Source organism: Chenopodium album, chromosome 9 (assembly GCF_948465745.1).
Source record: "Chenopodium album chromosome 9, dcCheAlbu1.1, whole genome shotgun sequence".
In the NCBI taxonomy this organism is placed as follows: domain Eukaryota; kingdom Viridiplantae; phylum Streptophyta; class Magnoliopsida; order Caryophyllales; family Amaranthaceae; genus Chenopodium; species Chenopodium album.
In genome coordinates, this window is record NC_137842.1 from 67,571,600 (window position 1) to 67,595,483 (window position 23,884).

Here is a 23,884-nt window from a genome sequence, read left to right on the forward strand (position 1 = left end):
TTAAACCTAGGCGAGACAAATTAGTTTCTCCTGATTTGAAGGATGTTCCTGCTCAATCAATGAAGGCGACAACTGCTGTTAATGGTCCATCTACTGGCTCTTATCCAGTTGCATCTCGGGACAAAATCCCAAAATAATTGCTATTGCTCCATCAACCAAATGATGTTAACCTTAGATACCTGATGCAGTTAGGGCTCAAGAGGCGACCAAGTTTAAAGAGATGCAGAACCAAGAAATTGAGAAGTATTTCTTCCATTCAGGGCTCAGGAGGCGACCAAGTTTAAGGAGATGCAGAACCAAGGAATTGAGAAGTATTTCTTCCATTTCAGGGCTCAAGAGGCGACCAAGTTAAAGGAGATGCAGAACCAAGAAATTGAGAAGTATTTGGTTGAGAGAGAGCAACTGGAACAGATTCACATTGCTTAAACCTAGGCAAGACAAATTAGTTTCTCCTGACTTGAAGGATGTTCCTGCTCAAGCAATGAAGGCGACAACTGTTGTTAATGGTCCATCTACTGGCTCTTATCCAGTTGCATCTCGGGACAAAATCCCAAAATAATTTCTCTTGCTCCATCGACCAAATGATGTTAACCTTGGATACCTGATGCAGTTAGGGCTCAAGAGGCGACCAAGTTAAAGGAGATGCAGAACCAAAAAATTGAGAAGTATTTCTTCCATTTCAGGGCTCAGGAGGCGACCAAGTTTAAGGAGATGTAGAACCAAGAAATTGAGAAGTATTTCTTCCATTTCAGGGCTCAGGAGACGACCAAGTTTAAGGAGATGCAGAACCAAGAAATTGAGAAGTATTTCTTCCATTTCAGGGCTCAGGAGGCGACCAAGTTAAAGGAGATGTAGAACCAAGAAATTGAGAAGTATTTGGTTGAGAGGGAGCAACTGGAACAGATTCACATTGCTTAAACCGGATTTAGAAAGGCGAAACTAAGCTTTCAATATAACCTTTTGAGTGAACTATGTTATCTGCATTATCGAAAGCAATACCCCCTTGAGCCATTTATGGTGTCTCCCGACTTGGATCGAATACTTTGAGTTCCTTCTTAGTAGGAAGCAAACACTTGCCAGTCTCAGAGAAACAATAGTATATGACACCAGTACGATTGATAGAGAACAATTTATGCCAGGAATTCCCATCACTAGAGTGCTTCAACATCCAAACATCATCTTTAGAAAAATAAGTTGTTGTACAAAGCAACGATAAGCACCCTCTCAACTCCAACAAACGCAGTCTCATATGAATGTTAAAGTTATTCTGCCAGTTATACTTCTCCAACCAATCCATCGGCGGCAATTCCTTAAATTGTTCTGTAATCAAATCAAAACCAATAACAGGATTGCGATTGCCCTTCTCCCAATTCAACACCGTTCCAATGAACATGTAAAAAGTATCATGAATCAACACTACCCTTTCTACAATATGACGTGCATAGAGATCCTGAAAGTGATGATAGGAAGATCAAATGACGGGTAGTCCAATTTACCAATTCTTTTCCAATTTCCAGTACTCAGAGAATACTCATGAATTCGAACATAGTTACCACCACGACATAAAAACGCACCAAGAATTTTATAGTCATCAGTTGACGATTCATGATAAAACACACAACCAAACTGCGAGCCACGAGGAATCATGATTGTTCGATGGCGGTGAGTAGCCGGGTTACCAATACTTCTCGTACATGTAAACACACAAGGCCATTACAAGAACAAACAATATAGAAGAATTCAACTAGATGGTCATACCAATTTTTGTTCATGGGTTGTTTGGACCATGTTGAAAAGTGTTTGAAGGATGCAAAATTGGAGAAGAGTGATATTGATGATGTTGTCCTTGTTGGTGGGTCTACTCGAATCCCCAAAGTTCAGAAATTGTTGCAGAACTTGTTGCCGGTGTAGATAGTAGCAGTAAGAACGCTGTGCTTTTGGATGTTACTCAGGAGGCGACCAAGTTTAAGGAGATGCAGAACCAAGAAATTGAGAAGTATTTCTTCCATTTCAGGGCTCAGGAGGCGACCAAGTTTAAGGAGATGTAGAACCAAGAAATTGAGAAGTATTTCTTCCATTTTAGGGCTCAAGAGGCGACCAAGTTTAAGGAGATGCAGAACCAAGAAATTGAGAAGTATTTCTTTTATAATAAATTAATAACAGAGAAAATATTGTCACAAACTGCATTGCATTACAAAAACTTAAAGTTTCAGACAATTGCAGACCTCGAGTTGAGCATCTATGAAGTGCAGATAGATAAAGAAGCATTTGTTACTAAGGTACGATATCAGACTTTAAACATTAGAGTACTGTATGTATTAACATGTCACACATTGTTCCTTCAAGAAAAATTAAAAATGTTACACCGTGACTATATAGAACCCGTTTCAATAATCAAAAATTCAAATTTTTTTTTTTTTTTTTTGCAGTTTTGCTGATTTTAGTTTTTATGGGTTATTTTGCTCATTTTCTTATATTTACAGAGTTTGGTCCATTGTCTATTGGGCTGAAATATGAATAGGTCTAAACCGTTTCGTGTCACTAGTCTCACACAGTCACGATTCTCACTCTTCACTCACATTCACACGTCTCCCTCACTCTTCACATCTCACGATTCACGATTCACACAGTCACGGAAATCGCCACACCGCTGCCGCCTGCCGCCGTACATTCCAGCCACCGCCCCTCCGCTGCGCCGCACCTTCCAGCCACCGTCCAGCGCCCACGGCCCACCGTACAGCCGCACTCCAGGACTGCCTCCACACCTACAGCCTTCTAGGTAACTTTGATTATTTTCAAGTTTTAATTTCGTATTATACACTAATTGCTGACTTGTTGGATTGATTTTGTGCTTAATTGAGTTGTTTGTGTTATTTAATCTAGTCAATTAGTGTGTATGTTCTTTGAAATTGTTGATCTGTTATTAAATTTATCAAATTAGAGAGTTAGGGTTTCTGATTAATTTTGGAATTGATAATATTGAATTTCTGATTTTTTTTTCTTTGAAATTGATATTATAAATCGACAATGGGCTAGTAAATTTGATGATTTCATATTTAATCTATGAAATTAGGGGGTTAAGAACTTAGGGTTTCTGATTTTTTTTGGAATGGATTCGTTTGGATAATTGCATTTCTGATTTTTTGAAATTGACATTAGAATTGGTCAATTGGATATAGTGATTGCCTTGAATTTGTATATGTTCAGTGCTAAGCTCACTATTAGTGTTTTAGGCTTTTAGCTATACTGTATTATCAAGTTAGTTGCTTTTGTAGTTGGTTCTAACTCTATCCGTTGCAACGGCAAGTGTAGAAAGAGTATTTTCTGGAATGTTGAATGATTGCTTGGTTACCCTTTCAATTCATGTTATTGTGATGGGTTTATGTGTGACTTTGGTCAAGGTTTGTTGTATTACTGACATGCGTGTATTACACTGGTTGATTAATAGTCTATTTCCTAATGTATGGATAAATCACTTTCTGTACAAGAAGTTTATTATGTGGAGATTTGTCTTTTTCAATTTTTTTTAATCACATTTTAAGGTTATTTTGAGTTCAATGAATGTGATTACCCCTGGAAGGTAATATAAGCCATTTTTCTGTTTTGTTTGATTTTATTCTCAATTGAATCTCTTGCTTTTTGCTTCATGAAATTATTGCTAATATGCTTGAATCTTGATGCGTCCAACGTTTATCCAATTTTTTGGTATTCGCTTTTAATAATGAACAAAATTCCGTAATCAGTCTTGTAATATTATAGTATACAACATATGAAACTCAAGTTTGATGACAAAACTTGGACCATCAAATATGTGGAAGATAATCCAAAGCAAAATAATGTAGTTGATTGTGGAGTATTCACAGCAAAAAATATTAGGTTTTGGGCGCTTGGGATCAGATTACCCTTATTAGCGGTATGGCTTGTAACTTTTTTCCCATGCTTACAATAAGATTATATAATAAGATTAATTCTGGATTTTCGATTAGGATAATGCTGGGATCGCTAGGAAAATTCTCTTGCAAGAGATAAACCAAAAAGACTTTTTTCATGCATGCGTTTAAGAAGTATTAGCTCTCAGAGAGAAAGCTATGCATGCGTTTGCTTTAATTATTATTATTATTATTATTATTATTATTATTATTATTATTATTATTATTATTATGAATTCAGAACTTGAATTTTTTTTTCTTGTCTACTATTATGCTGTTTTTCTTTTTTGTGGGTTCATGAGGATGAATTCAGAACACTTATAAGTGGTCACCTTATTAACGTGTTTGAGCGTATCTTTTACTTATAAGTGGTCACCATCAAATGTTTGGCAAGCTTGTGTAGGTGATCTTTTGCGTTTATCAGACAGCACTTTCCTAATGAGTGTGATGCAATGCATTGTTATTACTATATAATTGATCTATTTGGTTGCTGATCCAGACTGTTCATCACAATGCTTACCATGCTGATCCTTATGCACAAGAATTTGGGATTAAAATTGATGAGTGGCTTGCTAGTGTTGAAGCACGTGTTCTTCCTGCATCCTGGGTATGCTCATGTCTAATGATTATTGATATGGAATATGTAATTGTGGAAGTTTGGTGGCCACAATGCCATGTGTAGGGAAATTTTGGATGTTTTGGTTATCTTGATATACGTGTTATAACTGGAAAATAGTTCAAAAATAGTCCCTTTCGTTAATATTTCTTTTTGGCAGAAAATGGTGAACGGGGGAACAGTGAACAACTGGTTCTGCATAAATTTTTCACGCAATGTGCAAGATGGCGTTGCTCGCAGTTTTTGCTCTGAGCTTGCCCAAATGTGTCATATATCTGGCTTGGTATGTATCTTCTATAAGGGTTTTTTTTTTTTTTTTTTTTTTTTTTTTTTTTGTTTGGTGTCTGGTGGTATCATTGCTCCAATATTATATATCTCTGTTATGATATATGAAATGTGTCATTTTCTTTACTTGGCTATCATCTTACTTCCCCTCTTTTTTTTTGAACTCTGCAGTAGGCTGCAAAACTTCCTTAAAGTTAGATGATCATGTAGCCAAAACATGAAATACATCCCCCCCCCCCCCCCCCCCCCCTCCCCCACCAAGTATCTCAATGTAATCAAACGTTCAATAACAATACCTACTCGAACCATCATGCATAAAGATTCGAGCTTCTCATATGTATTAATTCACCAACGGCTTGAATTTGGATAAAATGGTTGAAATAGGTTTTAGTTGTAACCAAGGTTGTTAGGATCAGGATCTCAGGTTGGATCGATGAGGGGAGTAGGATCGAATCGGTAAAATTGGATCACAGAATCGTAAGATCCTACAAAATTGAAAAATGGGGCAATTAAGTTGTTGCTACATAACTAGATACCCATCATTCAAGCAATAAGGCCAAAATGTATAGTTAATACTTGCAACAATATTCTCAAGTAGTCTTCGCATTACAACTAAATATGTTCATGCTGCTGTATACTGTATTTGTCATTAATAGTTTCTTCTTAGAGCATTTTTTTTTGCTGATGAAATACCAGTCCATACCTTGAAAGCTTCATACATAATTGCAACAATATTCTCAAGTAGTCTTCGCATTACAACTAAATATGTTCATGCTGCTGTATACTGTATTTGTCATTAATAGTTTCTTCTTAGAGCATTTTTTTTGCTGATGAATTACCAGTCCATACCTTGAAAGCTTCATACATAATTGGGATGTCTTCACTATAATGCTGGCTTTTTTTTTTTTTTTTTTTTTTTCCTATCTGGTGGTGAACCATTTTCGAGATTCAATCAAATTTCTTGTTAGTGGTGAATAATATGTATGTTTTTTTTTTTAATTAGCAGATTATGCATGTTTCTGTTTGTAGCTGGTTATTTGTTTCTTTTAATTATGTTATTTGACCCTATCCATTATTATTTTCTTTATTTATTTATTTAATTTTTGGTCCATTGGGGGTGGGGGGGTATTTATGATTATTGTTGGCCGAGTCGGCGAGTCTCCAAATTAGTGGATAGTATGTGCTTTTGGAATTTGGATTGCGGGTTGGTTGTGTGCTATATGTAATTCAAGCTAAGAAGGCTACAATGTATATATCTGTAAGCATCTCTCCACGTAATTCAGGAGAGAGATGGAAAAGTATATCTCTTCCATTTGTTTATATCTATTTTTTTCATATCACCTGTTCTTTATTTGATTGATTGCTCATCATTGGCGTTGCTGTTATTATGAATCTGGAGCTCCCAGATAAAGGCGATTGCACCATGTTGCAAACCTACATGTGACAGCCGACTTTACATGGACAGTGGCATCAAGTACTTGCAAATCCTATATATATTATTGCAACTAGCTTTGTTTGTGTTTTTAGTGGTATTATAATTCTCTCGATGGAGTAGCTAGGCTGGTATTTCAAAATCAACACAAGAAGTTGCTTATTTATATTTTAAAGTTATATGTCATTATGGCTTTTCCATGTCTCCTTTTGGTGGTGTGAGATTATATGCTGGGTTAGAAGCAGCCAGCTTGAGGCTGGATGATAACCATTCTTTTTATGTCGTGGAAACCAGCTCCATACCAATATTGACATTTTGGTGAAACCAGCTCCATAACAATATTGACATTTTGGTGTGTTTACAGGTGTGGATAATAATGAAACAATGAAGGTATCTAGAAGTGGTGGAGCTGATCCTGATGGATACGGGCCAGGTGATCTTTATGTTGTCATTAAGGTATCCTTGATAATTCTTGCTCCTGGTATCTACTGTTGCCATTGCTAGTTCTGCTGCTGCAATGATCTTACCAAAATTGCACCCCAGGTTAGAGAAGACCCAGTTTTCCGAAGAGAAGGCTCTGACATTCATGTTGATGCTGTTTTGAGTATTACCCAGGTAAATGGCTCTCATTTTTATCTGCTTTTTTGTTTATGCTTTTGGCTGAATAGTTTATTTTGCTTTTACAAGAAAAGAATATAGTTCTGTTACACTGACTCGGATTTGGATGTCGTGTCTGACTGTCAAAGGATCAACACTCCATTCCAAAATTTTGGCCAACACTTCGACGTACCTAGATACAGCTACCATATAAAGTATCCGGACATTCATATTATTTAAAAATTGTACAATTTGAAAAACAATAAGATGGGCACAAGCTCCAATAAAAACAATGATTTTAAGGTAGAAGTAGGTGTAGTTGTTACCTGATGAGTTACTTACAAGGATCCTTGGTCAAAGTATCCAAAACAAAAATATATATACAAACAAGAGCGACAATGAGCAACAATGAGCCTAGTATATGAGCAACAACAATTTTCTACCTACTGATTTTCTTGATCATTTTAGCCAAATACGACCTTAAAAACAATGATTTTAAGGTAGAAGTAGGTGTAGTTGTTACTTGATGAGTTACTTACAAGGATCCTTGGTCAAAGTAGCCAAAACAAAAAAATATATACAAACAAGAGCGACAATGAGCCTAGTATATGAGCAACAATAGTTTTCTACCTACTGATCTTCTTGATCATTTTAGCCAAATACGACCTTAAAGATAGGATATAAAATCGTTTCTTCATACTAGGTTCTGTATCTTCCCTTTATCTGAGCGCAAGTACAAGCATTAATGATATTTCCTCCAATTGGAATTAGATGCAACACTTCCCTAAAATGGATGTTTTGTTTAGTTGCGACATCACTAACTAGTAAGTTTTTCCTAATAATATACCAAAAGTTCTCCATGTGGGGACCAACACTCCCTTTTCATTATACAAGGGCTTCTTTGTCTAAATCTCATACCCTACGTGGGTCGTGGGGACTAAAACCCACTAACTCCCTTTTCCATAATCTCTGTGCCCACACCCATGTTGCAACTAATTCCAAACGGATGAAGTATTATACATGGAAAATAAAAAAAAAACATGGTAAAAATATAAATAAAAAAAACTTCATAAAAAGCCACATGGCCTACTTCTGTTTTACCCCACCATTCAATTAAATGTAGTGAATATGAGAATTAAATCTAGTTCAATTTCCATGCCCCAACATCAATAAAATACAACACTAAAGCTGTCTTCCCTCTTTCTCTTTCTTCGCTTTCGTGAAATAGCTGCCATGTCAGCCATGGGCCCATGGTGGATATATCCACTGTGGAAAAACACCTCTCAGGTTTCAATAAGCCCCATCGTTTTATTGCTTGTAGGTGTCCTCCATTTTATAAACTTTAAATATAGGTTTTTGGTCTAAATTTGGTCTGAAATTACAAAGTAGATAATTGGGTCAACGGTGAACCGGATATCGACACTTATTTTCCGACATTTTTCTAGAGCCGTGTTGAGCGTCGTATCGTGTCGGAGAACAAAGAAAACTAAATATAAAAGTAGGATTACAGTTGTCTTTATTCAGCAGCATCTTTACAAATTAGGCTCAGTTTGTAACACTTGAATGAGTAATTTACCCCATAAGGATGATAATTAAGTGGTACGATATCAATAAACCTACCCAAGTCTAATTTTTTAGCTTGACTTGTTTATATTTCAGTGCAGTTTATTCGGTCTATTTGCGTTTTATGCTGGTTTAGTTAGCTGGAAATGATATATATGATTTACAATTTAATTTTAATTTTTGGTTTAGTCCGTTTTATGTGTATCTGAAGGTATTTTTATGTATGTCAATCAAGTGACGCTTAATTAATCCTTTACAAACATGCTCACTACCGCTTGCGTGGACCGTCTGAAGGAACGAAATTGGTTCTATGTCGCTGTTCAACGGGAGTGGGGACCCCGTGAATTAGGTTGACACGGTGCTGAAATCGTTACTCAAACGGAGGCGCAGTTGTGGTATGAGCATGTGGCACTTCGGTACTACCGCTTGCGTGGACCGTCTCGAGGAACGAAATCGGTTCAATGTCGCCGTTCGGCGGGAGTGGGGACCCCGTGAAATAGGTTGACACGGTGCCGAAATCGTGACTCAAACGGAGACGTAGTGGTGGTATGACCAAACATGTACATTTCTATGGAATTTGGGTTAGCTTGCATACTTCATAGTGGAGATCTTTAGATCCTAGTTACATACTTTTTCTATTTTTTAAGGGGTTGCATGCCTTTTTAATATAGTAAGAAGAAGCCTATTTTACTTAGTTGCATACCTTTCTAATATAGTAAAAAAAAAAAAAGCTTATTTTAATTAGAATTGCCTCTGTTTTCTAATTGGTCCAAATGGGTGATATATGTTAGTTTTTTTTGTTGTATTAAATCATATCCGAATTTTTTGCTCTGTTGATTTCAGCTAGATTATGTGTTTTATGCTAGTTTAGTTAGCTGAATTATGCGTTTTATGCTGGCTTAGTTAGCTGGAAATGATATATATGATTTACGATTTAATTTTAATTTTTGGTTTAGTCCGTTTTATGGGGAGGTGGTGTCGAAATTTATACTCCTTCATTTGAGTTTATTTAGGCAAATTACCCCTGCATATCTGCATATATGATTGATGGCTGCTATTTTCTATTACTTGGGTGTTGCATATTCATATTACACTTTGTGCATTAGAACTTTAAGACAAATAGCATTAGTTACCACCTAATTTTGAAGTATGGACCTATTTGCTCTTGTTGAATTGTATTCGTGTGGTATCTGAAGGTATTTTTATGTATGTCAATCAAGTGACGCTTAATTGATCCTTTACAAACATCATGCATCGAACAACATACACTGAGTATCATAGACCAATTCATACATACACTTTAGTTTTCGCATTTTTCTCTCTTTTTCTTTCTTTTTATTGCACTTCTATCCAGTTTATGTAGCTTAAGTTGATGATCTTCATGTGTATGTGATGTTAAATTAGCATTCAAAGATGGGGGGAAAGGAGAGAAGGATTGAATGACTAGATCCGTGAAATGTTATTTTGTAAACACGGATATGTGTCTAAGTTAAGTAAGATCTATGTTCATGCATCTGGATACCCTACCTAGATTATCCAACTAAATTGAATAATGCAGAACGTGATATTAGTGGACTTTCTACTAATAAATGTACGCAAATACTACCGCTTGTCCAAAGGATCAGTTTGTGACAACATTTCCTCTGTTAACTACTGGTTTTACTGATCCTTGTTGACAAATTTCATCACTTCTCTCAGTCTTGATATTATCCACCAGATCTTGATCATCAACAGGATCGATTATATCCTCATATTTTTCAGCTGATAAAACCAATTCAGATGCTGATGCTCACCGAAAACTTCCAACCTTCTCCTGGAATCAAGCAACATTGCTTCCAGCCTATTTTTCTCCTTCAAATCCTCCTCTAACTTCTCCTTCTGTAACAAATACATATATGGTCACGGCGTGACATTTTATCATTCAAATAGTAGAAGGTTGATTATAGGATAATGTTGAAAGTATTCGGTGAGCACAACATCTTGATTGGTTTGGTTTTATCAGCCGAAAAATCTAAGGATATAATCGATTTTATTGATGATCAAAATCTGGTGGATAATATCAAGACCGAGGGAAGTGATGAAATTTGTCACAAACTGATCCTTTGAACAAGTAGTAGTATTTGGTTAAATTTATTAGTAGAAAGTCCACTTACATCACGTTTTGCATTATTCAGTTAGAAAAAATTATAATGATCATATAGGACAAACTTTTGAAGCATTATACCTGATTGCATACTTGGACAATCTAGGTAGGGTATCCAGATGCATGAACATAGATCTTACTTCTCTTGGACACATATCTGTGTTTACAAAATAGCATTTCACGGATCCAATCCTTTTCTCCTTTCTTCCCATCTTTGAATGTTAATTTAACATCACATACATTTGAAGTTCATCAACTTAAGCTATAAAAACTGGATATAAGTGCAGAGATGCACAAAGGCACAAATAACACTAGAGTAACCAAATGTCATTTGACATGATCTTAAAAGTGCCCCTTACCCCACCCCCTAAATATCAATTGTTTACAAAAGAGCAAGTAATATTTGCTCATTTCTTCAAGAGCATGAAGCCAAAGACATGGTTGTAAATATAGTGTAGAAATAGTTACATACGGTCCTTCATCCGAATTAGAAAATGGGATGGTAGTACATATTATTGTAAATATATGTGAGGGTTGTTCTTCATCGACTTGTGAGTTTTGCGGTCCTTCATTCGCATACGATTTGAGCAAGATAGAGTGCTTAGCATACGGGAAAACGTAAGGCTTGTTACCAACTCTATGGCTCTATTAAGGAGAGGTTAGAATTCTTAAGATAAGTTTTAATTAAATGTAATTTTTTTTTTGTAACACGTGTAATAGGTGCATTCAAGTCAAGAATGCAGTAGCGGTACCTGTAGCTAATGGTCTTGGCACGATTGTCTCCATAAGTAATATTTGCACTTCTCATAATGCCGGCTCACTCCATGAACAGTGGCTGGCGGTGGTTCAGGCCACCACCGTGGAGGATTACCGGCGGAGGTTCATCGAGATGGCGTTTCCATTGGAGGACATTTCGGAGAGCTTGATGTTGTTCCAATTCATCAACGGCTTACGGGATGATATCAAAGGCTGAGATGCGGTTGTTACATCCCTACAACCTCGACCAAGCGATGGAGATGGCGGTGAGGAATGGAGGAGAGAAATCGAGTTGCCCAATTGCGGAAAGGAGGTGGAGGTTGGAGGAGAAGTTCGAATGTCGTTGGTGCAAGTGCTAGCAGTAGAGAAGAGTGGAGTAGAAGGTGGGCTAATTAGAAAATATGGGCTGCCAATTAGTTTGGGCCCAAAGAATTGGCCTAAGGCCCAGAGTCATCCTAAGGTTCAGTGAACTTGGGACAGCCTGGTTCCTCTGCCGCTAGCAAGGCCGTGGGAACCACCCGTCGACTGCAAGACCGGAGAGCAAAGGGGCTTTGTTTCCGATGTGACGAGAGGTGGGGTGTGGCCCACCGTTGCAAACGGAAGGAGCTCACACTCATGGTTGCCGGAGAAGAAGAAAGAGATGGTGTTGAGGTGGATGAAGAAAGTAAAGTGTGGGAGCCTAGTGAACCTGCCATTGAAGTATCCTTGTGTTCGGTGGTGGGTCTTTCAAACCCAAAAACTATGAAGTTAGGTGGTGAAGTCAAGGGGCGACACATAGTAGTGATGATCGACCCGGGAGCAACTCATAACTTCATTTCTGCACAACTAGTGTCGGAACTACCACTAGAAGTGTGTGGGAGTGGGGAATTCAGGGTGGCTCTCGGAAATGGAGACACGGAGAAAGGGCGTGGGGTGTGTAGGAAGGTGGTGATTAAGCTTGATGGAGGTGTTACGATCACGGAGGATTTCCTACCCTTGTCCTTGGGAAATGCCGAAGTGATACTTGGAATTCAATGGTTAGAGAAATTGGGATCCGTGACTACCAATTGGAAGACTCACGTCATGAGGTTCACCGTCGCCGGAGTTCCGGTGACATTGACCGGTGACCCACGCTTGAAAAGTCACAAGTTTCTTTGTAGGCCATGGTGAGAAATGTGTGTAAGGAGAAGGTTGAAATGAGAAGAGAAGGGGAAAGGTGCAATTTCAGGGAGGTTTAGTAGAGAGGAGAAGGGGAAAGGTGTAAAGTCCGAAAGCGATTGCGAATTGGATGATGTAGAATTGGATTTAGCTGATTAACTTTTTATGGTTGGTAGTGAGATGAGAGGTTTGGTGAATAAGATGGATGATGATGTTCATGAGAATGTAGTATTTGAGGAGCGTACATAGGATTTGAGGGCTCAACATTAAGATATAGCAAGGCGAAATGCTTCTAGATATGCTTTTTCAAGTGCTCGGGAAGAAGAAGAGAATAATGTGAATGATGATGATGATGATGATGATGATGATGATGAAGAAATGCAAGCAGATGCCCCTTAGGGCCGTACGAGTGTTTGGCTCTTATGGCTGCATAACCTTTGAAGTAGTCTATGAGCTCTTGATTTCCCATACCAATCCACTAAACAATCCCTTGAAGTGGCTCAATCATGTGCTGCCGCTTATTTTGATATCATTAAAAAATTTCAAGATTTTGTTGTTGATGATTAGACAGTAGACTTGTTAATTTGTACTGCTGCCAAGAGTTTAACTTAGTGTCCATCAAACTAATGCTTACTTGACTTGTAGACCATAATTAATTTCAGCTTAGGTCGGAAATTTCTTTGTAGTTGATGGATTTGAATTGAAGCTCTAGTAGGTGAAAAAAACAGGTAGACTAGACCACCCTTAAGCAGTGGATATTAGTATTCAGCGTAAGAAGTTAGATTTGAAAAAGAAGAATTATTATTCAGTAATATTATCAGTTTGAAAAAGGAGGAGAAAGTGCCTAGGCAGCTGGGCTTGCTTGTTTGGGCTGCGGCTTTTCTTCTTCCTTTTTTTTTTTTTTTTTTTTTTTCCTTTTTCTTTCTTTTCTTCTCTTCTTCTTGGCTCAATCTCCCAACTTCAAAGCACAAAAATCATGCCAATCACCCTCAAGCTTCCATGACAGACCCAAAATCCATCAAAAGCCAAAAATGAAATTGATTTAATTAACCCGGTAATTAATGGTCCAAATCCAACTTGGAATCGACCACCATCAAAAGGACCACAAACAACAAGAACCAAACAGACTATTGAAACTTAACGAATTTTACCAACCAGCCCCTTATGTGCAACTTTTGAAAGATATATATTCTGATTTATCTCTTTAGTAATTTTTGTAAAGTGTATCTTTAGCTTTATGATCATCCTTAATCATAGCAATTAAGGATATTCTGTTTTGTATAGTCAGCCGTGTATCATGGCCTAGTATCACGCCTAGTCTAATGTATTTTAGGATTATCAGTTGTTATTCTTAGCCTAGATTATTGCTGTATTCTTTGTATTTAAATAGCCTTAGTGCATAATAGAAAGTCAACGATTACAATAAAAATAAAAATCAGAAAATTTAAAAAATTCAAGACATTCTAATCAAATTACGTAAAAAACTATAAAAACTGAAAGTAAATTGATGAATTTAAAAAACAGTTGTTCGAGTACATGATCATATGCCGAGTGCCGATGTGCAAAATTAATCGCAAATATCTAGAAGCCTTAAAACAAAACAAAGGCCTTAATCTTTTCTCAATAAAACTGAAATTAACGGCTCAACTGGTTTTCATTTTCCTTCAAATATTTTTCCAGAGCAAGATGTTGTGCCTTCTGTTTAACACGTCGCTTTGAAGAACCTCTTGCAACACCATGGGCATGTTGCAAGAGACTCTTGAAATTGTAGTGTCTTATTTTCTTTCCCTGACAATATGGGCACCTAAAACCCGCATCTGAAAACCTTAATTTGCACTTCCCATCTATCAGATCTTTGTAAGGTTTTTCAGAACACTCTTCTATCTCAGACTCACACTCACTATAATCTGCGTCTTCACTTGAACTCTCCATTTTTTTTTTTGGAAACTCTCTAAGTTATATGTGAATCTTTGATTTCAACATTATTGAGTATATATAGGAAGATTAGGGTGGGTGAACGTGAATATGTGACCATTGAAAGTCTTGAATATGGAGAGTTTTGAAACTTTAATTTAATTCACTTTAACTAGTGTGTGGCCCGATGCCCCAGGTTGCTAGTTTGTACTTGTTTAGTTTGTTAATTAAGTTCGACTGATTTTTCTTAGTATCATGATAATCATCTTGAAATTCCATCATAAGTTGAAAAAAGATTTGTATTGAGAACCATATTCAATATATTATACGGAGTATGTTATGATATATTTATAGACATTCAAAAACTATTGACTATTAGAAAATTAAAATTATTATATTTCATCAATTTGAAAAATAATACAGAGTTTTTCAAACTTCAAAATTTAAGTTGTTAATTCGTCTTATGATCATTACATAATGGAAACAAATAGTATAATAAAACACTAATTATTTATCTAAATTAACTATAATTTTGTTGGACAGAAAAGCACAATAAATAAATGGCTAAGATAATAAAACTTGTTGGTCTCAAGTTCAAGTCTTGCTATAAGCATTTTTTAGTTGTCAAACCCAATCATTACGTAATGGAAACAACTGGACTGAACTGAACCTGATTGGGGCTGAACTGAAATGAATATTTTATGAGAGAAGGAAATTAGGAACTGAACTGAACTGATTGGTGGAGCTGAACTGAACTGACAATGACGATTAAATTCATAAGGCCCATATCCTTCTTAGCTTGGAAGCCATAGAGTTGGCGCTTTCCTCTAGGGTAAAACAGTTCCAACCTGTTTCTTTCCAAGCAATTCTTCCTGTCCCTTGTCCTATGAAGTGCTTATGCAGCCGCTCAGAAATACTAAAAAGATATTCATCAACATCATCATTAGATTATTTTCAGTTTAGTTTAGTTCAACTCATTTCAGTTCAACAGTTCTTCCTGTCCCTTCCCAATTTTTGCACATATCCACGCTGCCAAACTGCCACGCATGAGTAGGTTGTCCCGAGATCGATTCCGATTGCTAAGAGAGAAGATAAATAGTGTATGTTGATGATTTTGATTTTCTTTACTTTCCAATGCACTGCAAAATTGTCTTTTTAGAGACGAGAGTCCGTTCAGATTCCCCTAGGGGGCTAGGTGCCTCTCTGCAATTTTCTTCTAGCGGCGGTGTGCACTGTTCAGTAGCCTCCGAGGTATTTTTTTTAGATTTTTTTTATTGATTTGTTGATTGTTGTTGTTAAATTATTGATTTGTTGATTGTTGTTGTTAAATTTTTTACTTATTCCCATCCCTTTTCCGGCCATCACACTCCCACCTTGAACCCCTACGAATCGAACCACCACCCTATATTCTCACCGCCTGAAATTCCACCCCCTTTATTGACTTCCGATGGAGAAGGGGTTGGGTCGAGAGTAAAATATAGTAATTTTTTACATGAAAAAAAAATACACGTGTTGACTAGAGTACATTAAATTCGTATTCTTGAGATTTCGGGATTATAATTGGGGATAAATGTACTCCAACCGGTTCATTCAAATCTCTCCGATCTTCTCGCACTACTCTACTTCTACGGACATGCAATTGTTGAATTTCTTTATCAATCTCAAATTCAGGAAATTCTCAACAAATTAGGGTTTAAAATTGTGAGAATTTCTTAAATTTCGCCCTGTTAATCTCATAGTCAAACGTCTAAATTAAATGTGGAGTACATTTATCCCCAATTATAATCCCGAAATCTCAAGGAGAGTACATTTATCCCCAATTGTAATCCCAAAATCTCAAGCAGGGCAAAAGTTGATCATTGATACCTTCGGCGGCCACCACCCTCCTCTCTTCCCCCGACGGCGGCCACACCCCTTAACCCTCCAAAATTCACGTACAACACCCCCTGACCCGAAACTACCCCGAAACCAACTCCCTACCCCTTCCCCGATCCCCGAAACAACCCCTCTCCCTATTGATTTCGGGGTAGTTTCGGGTCTAGGGGGGTGTTGTACGTGTCGTGCCTACCTCGCGCCGGGCTTCGAGCTGAGCTGCCCGGCTCGGCGAAGCCCGCGTTGACCCTAGTATAGATATAACTCGATAGATTGCATAGCATTTCCTTTCAAGTTGGCCCTGCTCGGCGGAGCCCGCGTTTACCCTAACCTCGTGCCCGTGTCGTGCTTCGCGCTGGCTCGGCCCTGTGCCATCTTTACCCTCTGCTTGAGATTTCGGGATTATAATTGGGGATAAATGTACTCCAACCGGTTTATTCAAATTTCTTCCATATTGAAATTTGAAAGTGTGGCTCAGGCCGGGCCCATGGCCTTGCACGCAGAGTAACGTGTCGTGCCTACCTCGCGCCGTGCTTCGAGCTGGCCCGGCTCAACGGAGCCCGCGTCGACCCTATAGATATAACTCGACAGATTGCATGGCATTTCCTTTCAAGCTGGCTGCTCGGCGGTGCCCGCGTTGAACCTAGGGTAACATACATTTTTGTGGCCCACGGCCTGGCACGCACAGTAACGTGTCGTGCCTACCTTGTTTCGGGGGTCGGGGAAGGGGTGGGGGTTGGTTTCGGGGTAGTTTGACCAAGTTGATTTCTATAGGGTAGAGTCTAAAATAGGATTTTTTTTATAATTTAAAGTATTGCTAGTATGAGAGAGAAATAAGTGTATATGTTTGTAAATGTTATAACTTAGTAGCAATTTCATTTATCAATTTCATTTATCACTTAGTTTGATCAAGTTGGTTTCGGGGTAGTTTGACCAAGTTGATTTCGGGTTGATGACTCACAAACTAGTATAGATATAAAAAAAGTTCTAAAAATTCAAAAGCATACAACAAGTCATATAAGCTATAGTCTTTTTAGATGAATAAAAATAAAAATTAATTAATTACTCAAATATATACAAAAATTCCATAAAATATATTTCTTAAAAATAAGGAATCTATGGTTGAATATCACAAAAGGTTAAAAAGTGTAGTCCCTCAAACTCTAATGTGTTACAAAATACTTCCATAACAGTATCAGGTTCTGTTTTGCCGGACTATATAACAAAATACAGGATTACCTAGTAAATTAAAAATTTATGCAAAAAAACTTCTGAATAATTTACTATTAGACGCTAACTCAGCGTTTGCTGCAACAGGATTACTTAACAAAGACCCAAAAAAGAAATTTAGAGTCTTAATTAACACGAGAAGAAATCAGTCCAAAGTCTAAGAATACATATCATTATTATACAAATTCACTCATGTCTTACAAAATACACATTGATTGTCACTAATTTTAGTTGATTTTCATAAAGTAGATCTAAATAAGGACAAAATGACAAAAACAACAGTAATAATCAGGTTTACTATAAACAGCGGCCTAATCCACACATTAGTTAATCAAATCACAAAAACTGACCTGTCCTTGAGACTCAGGCTTAGCTTACATGACAACATAATCAGGTAATTTGACAAAAGCTTGTGAGGTGTAATGAGCTATTCCAACTAACATAGCTAATATAAATCAAACTCACCTAAAAAGAAAGCAATGGGGGTGAAATAACATGGGTCATGATAGATCTAAAACAGGGGTTGAGACAACAACGTCCAGCCCGTGTCAAATTACGTAATTTTGCTGAAGTTTGAGGACAACGTGCGTCGTTTTATTCCGAGTATTGTATTTTACAATTCAAATAATGTAATGTATTTCTCCATTCAAGTAATGTAATTCATCCATTCACGTGGACAACAATTAAATTCACGTGGACAACCATTCAAATTTTGTCTACTTTTTGCTCAGAAAATGTTGGTTTTGCCCTCGAAGTTGCTGTTTATTACTGCTTTTGCCACGCGCTTGACCGGCTTGTCCCAACTGCTGTTTTGGATTGATACTTCCCCGTAATAACATAGCAAAGGACCACTCTAACTTAACAAAAGAATCCCTTTCATGAATCAGAAGTTTGATATACAAGCAATTTTAATTAAAAGTTTGATATACACTCTAACTTTTAATAATATTTAATATATAATATTTAATTTAATCATTTAATATAAGATTTTCATTTGTATTAATAAAATCATCATCATTATCTATACTAAAACAGAGACCACTCACTCCACACCTTGTCACGTGTCTCTCTTTATTTGATTTCTATTCTTGCCTAATTAATAGCTTCTAAATAAAGCAATTAAATCTTAGATTATCTCACAATATAAATTTATAAATAAACAATATATTCGTATCAAATATATATTAACATAAATAATATTTACTAAAATAATATTAAAAAAGAGCATATCTTTACTATTGTATAAAATGAATATGCTAAAATAAACATTGCAATAAATATACATGTATTCTATACTTCAACCTTTTACTAATTTGCAATAATATTTAAAATCGTTTAAGTAGTTTAATCAAACTAGATATTAATGTCAGGAAAAACATATACATATACAGAGTAAAATTAAAAAAAGACTTGGAAAGTTATCCTTTGTCTTCTCTAAGAAATGATAATGCACAAAAAGGGGTGATAAATATACTATAATAATGACATCAGAAGCTCGCTTTACCGCAGCCACAGCCATGTGAGTGGACACAGAGTCACAAACTAGATTAAGGGCCTGTTTATTTCAGCTGAGAACTGAACTAAACTGAATTGAACTGAAATATTTTACAAATTAATTAGCAAAATAACTAAACTGAACTGAACTGAAGTTGAAGTAAACGAGCCCTAAGTTGTTTAATCAATTCTATATTACCACCAAATACCAAAATCTTTAAAAGCATTGAAAAGGAGAGCTCATAGCCTCATATACGTCCCACTACAATAAAAATGTCAAAATAAATAAAGTTCTCATGGAAAAACAATGTTTAAATTGCTGGCATTTGGCACTACTGTACTTGTTACAATAACAACCAAACAATTTGTCCTCTAATCTTTTGGTTCCTCAAATTTTTATCTTCTACTAAACAAATTTTGTGGCTTTTCTCTGCAACACAAATTTGGTGGAAGATGAGCCTAAAAAATTTGAGATTTTGTGGAATATACTGATATTCAGATGATGGGTTTATGTCACTGAATACAGATTATTCATTTTATAGTTGAAATGGATAAGAGAGAGTTCCAAAATGGTAGAAAAGTTGGGGCAGTCAAAGCAGCCATTGACATGTATGGAGGAAGGGCTAATCAAGTACAAGTAATTAAGAAGCCTCAATATGATGCATCATCAAACTTTGAGGTATATTATTTCACATTTTAAGCATTGTATTAACTTATTTTGTTTTGGTGCAAATGAGCCACCAGAAAGGGATGAGAACCGATTTAGGATCACCACATTTTAAGCATTATATATATATAAAGTAAAAATAACTCATTGTATTTACCACTTTGTTGGTGATGAATTTCGCTGCAGAAAACTTCAAAGGCTCCAGAGCTTCATGTTGCAACGAGTAGGATTAGCCAAATCAAAGAAAACAGGATAACAGTAAGTCAGAAATATCCGAAGTTGAGTTTGAACTTCTGAAGGCTAAGATATTAGTTAGGGAGCTCAACTTGAGGATAGAAGAATCAAAACTGAGAGCTAGAGAGTATAAGAAGGGAGTACGAGTTGAGGAAAGCTTGTGCAAGAAGAGAATGGTCAGTATGAACAGGTGGCGAGGGAAGTTGAAGTTTTGAAGCGCGAACACAGCAAGGTTAAGCTTGAAGTCTTACACGCGTAGTGTTTGAGAGAATGAGGGGCCGGGCGAGATTGAAGAAGCTAACGAAGAGGAGGTGCTGGTTGAGCTGGCTCAGATTCAGGCCAGGAAAGAACTTGCAGAAATCGAGGCTCAGAGGAAAGAAGAAACAGAAAGATATTCATTCCTGATTGAAGAAAGCAGGAAGAAGATCAGTGCTTTGAGAAATGAGGTTGAGAAAATGGAAGATATAAAAAAAGTTGTTACAACTTACTATTAGAGATGTCGAGGCATTGCAGTATGAGCTGAATTTGATCAAGGAGATTGATAATAAGATTTAGAGAAGCCCCAAGGATGAAGAAGAAATTAGGGTTGCAGTCGGTCAGAAAAGATTTGGAGGGAGCAAAGGAGTTGAAGGTTATCAAGGAAGGTGAAATAGAACTTATGGGAAGTATGGATGTTATAACTGATAAACACTCAAGTGAGAAGAGAAAGATTGAGAAAATGGGAGCTAGAAAATGAGCTGTGTATAAAGAAGCTGAAGTTGAAGCTTATTAAAGCCAAAGACAGGTTAGAGGGTGCCAGAGCATCTGAGGAAGAGGCGAAATTGATGTTACCAAGTTTCTCGGTTACTTTAGAGAAGTTGGAGAAAGAAAAGGAGGAGGCGAGGAAAGAGGAGGGACAACTGACAAACAACATCAGGGAGTCAGAAACAAATGAAAATGAAAAGAGGCTAGAAGCTGTGATAGAAGAGCTTGAAGCACTTAAATTAAGAGAAGCAAATGCTCTGACAGAAACTGTAGTAAGAGAAAGGGCTTCCAAGAAAAATTCTACCATCACGATATCGAAATTTGAGTATGAATATTTAACGGGATGTGCAGCCAAAGCTAGAGAACTTACAGACAAGAAAGTGGCAGCAGCAACAAATGCATGGGCAGAAGCATGGATGGCTGATGAGAAAGAATGAAGGTGAAAACTGTTGTAGCAGAGAGGAATATCGAAGAACTGAAGCTGAAGGAAGAGGAGGAGGGTACGTAGGATGAAAAAGGCAGAGAATGAGGCTGAATTGGCGACAGAGGAGCTGCAGAAAATGAAAGATCGGGATTATAGCTTGACACCGGCTAGACAAGGAAAATTCCGGAGATCTGTTGGCTCTCCAGGGCCAAGACGTATCAGCGCGCGCTTCAACTTCTTTTAATTTCAGGCGGAGGAGGAAAGCAATGCTTAAGAGTGCAAAATATTGAGAATGAGAAATCAGTCCCCTTGATTGAAGGAAGACACTTAAAATTGATCAGCTTCTTAATCCGACCTTCATTCTATAAAATCACATTCAAGCACTATGGGCCGGGAAGCACAAACTAGGTTCATCAAAGTGTAATTATTTTGGAAGATTTTTTAACCAGTACAAAATGTAACTTATACTCGTATTAGATTAGTGAGATCTGATATAAATGCTTGTAAAGATTTGCTATGAGGGAGGCCTGAGGAGGTTACTTTCCACATTTGAAATTCTTTCTGAAACTTGTATGAATGGACCAAGAGCACAACCAAATTCTAGATAATATCGACAGTGGATACAAAAGGAATGCATTGTGATACTTCAATAACACAGCCAAAATAAAGATAATACATCACTTTACCAAACTGTTACAGTAATAGAACCATAGTACGTGCTTACAGAAATCCACAGAGGGATGCTGGGATATGTTAGGAAGTTTATCTATTGCATACACTAATGACTTAACAAAAGCTTTTATTTGTATTAAAAACTAAATCATGTATTAGAGGACAATTACTGCCCACACGAAAAAAAAGAAAAAAAGAAAGAAAAAGAAAACACGGTAACGACCTTTGTGTCTCACTCAAAACTGTTTCTTGAGGCACACAATACTTCTTTGTGGCTCTCGGTCCTCACTGCTTAGTGTTCACCTGTAACTCACTGAAAATTTCAGATAACATAGCCATTTGAAGAAGAGAAGGCAATGTAGATCCAGAAGGTTGAGTTTTATATATTTGAGCATGCATAGGACCCTTCCTTTAGAGGGTCCTTACTTGGAACCTCCAAAGTTCTTAGGTTGTATAATGACATTTTGGTACTTAATATAATCCTTTATTTACCAACAAGGAAAGAAAAAAAAGCAAATGGAATCAAATAGTAGAAATGAAACGGGTCCAAACACAGCAATTGGAATCGAATAGAAGTGAGACGGACTCCTCAAACCAAATAGAATTACACAAAAAAAAAAAAAATTAAAAAAAAAAAGAAACATACACCTTCAATTAAAAGGAAGTTAAATGAGTTCAAACAAAGCAAATGGAATAAAGTACAAGTGAAACGGATTCAAACAATGCAAATGCAATCAAGCGAAAATGTGATGGAGTCAAACAAAGCATTTTCAATCAAAATGAATTTAAATGGATTCAAACAAAATAAACCAAACCTCTTCAACACTAGCAGAATGAATGAGAAAATGAATTGCACTACTCTGACCTTGGTTTCAAAGGTGAACAATCTAATGATGGTGAAGACTTTAGGCCTATTGCCTGTTGCACTATGATCTATAAGCTCATATCCAAGATCCTCATATCTCAAGTGATTTGAGAGGTTATCAATGATGCTCAAGCTGGCTTTATTCCGAAGAAGCACATAGGGGCAATATTTTACTTGCTACTGAGCTATGTTCACACGGTTTTTACGATCTTATTCTACTTAATTTAGGAGATTTTTCCAAGTAGTTGTGTGTAAAGCAAGTGTATAAATACTCCTTGATATCAATGAGAAAAATCACGTTCACTTAAAAATTAAATCAATCTTGTTCTTTCATTTTGTTCGTTAAAACATCCTCTCAAGTTTAGTTGTTTGTCATCAAACTTGTTAGCTTAACAATTTTAGTAGTTTGTCTCAAAGAATGTTAAGAACCTTTAAATTTTATAGCTTGTCTTAAAAATTGTAAGTTAAACTACCAAATTCACACAAAAACAACTACAAACCCAAATTGTTCCATAAATCCGAACCTGTTTTATTTGTTCTTTAACGAATTCTTTCAATTTCCTATCTTTTAATCAAGGAAAAATTGGCCGTAACAGCACCAATTATGATGAAGGTGCATGTAGCAACACAACCTTTCGTGGGTGCACTCAACATCACAAACTATGTATTTGGGTGCACATAATAGCATAAATGACATTGGTAAAACTTAGATTTTTTGGGAAAGTGGAATCTTCAATATTTATACGGAGTAATACTTTTTATGCATTTTTTATATATATTTTGTTTAATTCCATGCTACTTGATTTTCTATCTCACGTGACTAAGTAGTCTTCTCTTTCATTAATTGTTTTACTTTAAACACCATTCTATTTCACCATTAAAGTGGATTATTTCAAAAAGTTTTCGCCATCATTTTCTATCATTTGCTTCTTCAATTACTTTTTTTTATATCTCTTGTGATTGACTTAGTTTCCAATTCCATTGTATTATTTTATTTATTTTCCCTTTAAAATATTTTCTCTCACAACCTCCACAATTAAATTGTTGTACATCAAAAACAAACAAACAAAAAAAAAAAAAAAAAAAAAAAAAAAGAAAAGAATTTGGCCTATCCTAAAATCTTAATTCAAAAATTGTTGTTCGAATTAATTATTTTGAAGCATTTTGTGGGGCTTTGTAATAGATGGTGACTTATGTATCTTAAAATTTGGTGGAATGAAATGGTTTTCGGATGATTTGTATTAATTTATCAATTTAGTATTTGACTAAGTGTAGAGGGAGAGGAATTTAAGTCAATCAGATCACGTGAG

The 23,884-nt window shown here is 36.4% G+C and overlaps 1 protein-coding gene and 1 pseudogene across 2 annotated transcripts; one reads left to right on the plus strand and one right to left on the minus strand.

The window, feature by feature from the left end:
• Positions 1-1,012: 1,012 nt before the first annotated feature.
• On the minus strand, positions 1,013-1,647 carry LOC145558034 (F-box protein CPR1-like). Its single transcript, XM_081619187.1, has 2 exons — positions 1,497-1,647; positions 1,013-1,425 (listed from the first exon to the last, which is right to left on the minus strand). Exons 1-2 carry the CDS (start codon positions 1,645-1,647, stop codon positions 1,013-1,015), a joined length of 564 nt encoding a protein of 187 aa, XP_081475313.1.
• Positions 1,648-2,531: 884 nt separating this feature from the next.
• Positions 2,532-21,645, plus strand: LOC145558911 (protein PLASTID MOVEMENT IMPAIRED 2-like; annotated as a pseudogene). The gene is made up of 7 exons (XR_014092617.1): positions 2,532-2,779; positions 4,429-4,536; positions 4,706-4,828; positions 6,627-6,718; positions 6,806-6,877; positions 19,495-19,647; positions 19,822-21,645. The product of XR_014092617.1 is annotated as a protein PLASTID MOVEMENT IMPAIRED 2-like (transcript).
• The last annotated feature ends 2,239 nt before the right edge of the window (positions 21,646-23,884 follow it).

Bases quoted from the DNA above. Each gene is read 5' to 3' on its own strand.
- LOC145558034 (XM_081619187.1), bottom strand. From the start codon at position 1,647: ATGATTCCTCGTGGCTCGCAGTTTGGTTGTGTGTTTTATCATGAATCG. The intron at 1,426-1,496 runs GTAAATTGGACT...GTCATATTGTAG, and splicing joins TGGAAATTGGAAAAGAATTG to AAAGGGTAGTGTTGATTCAT.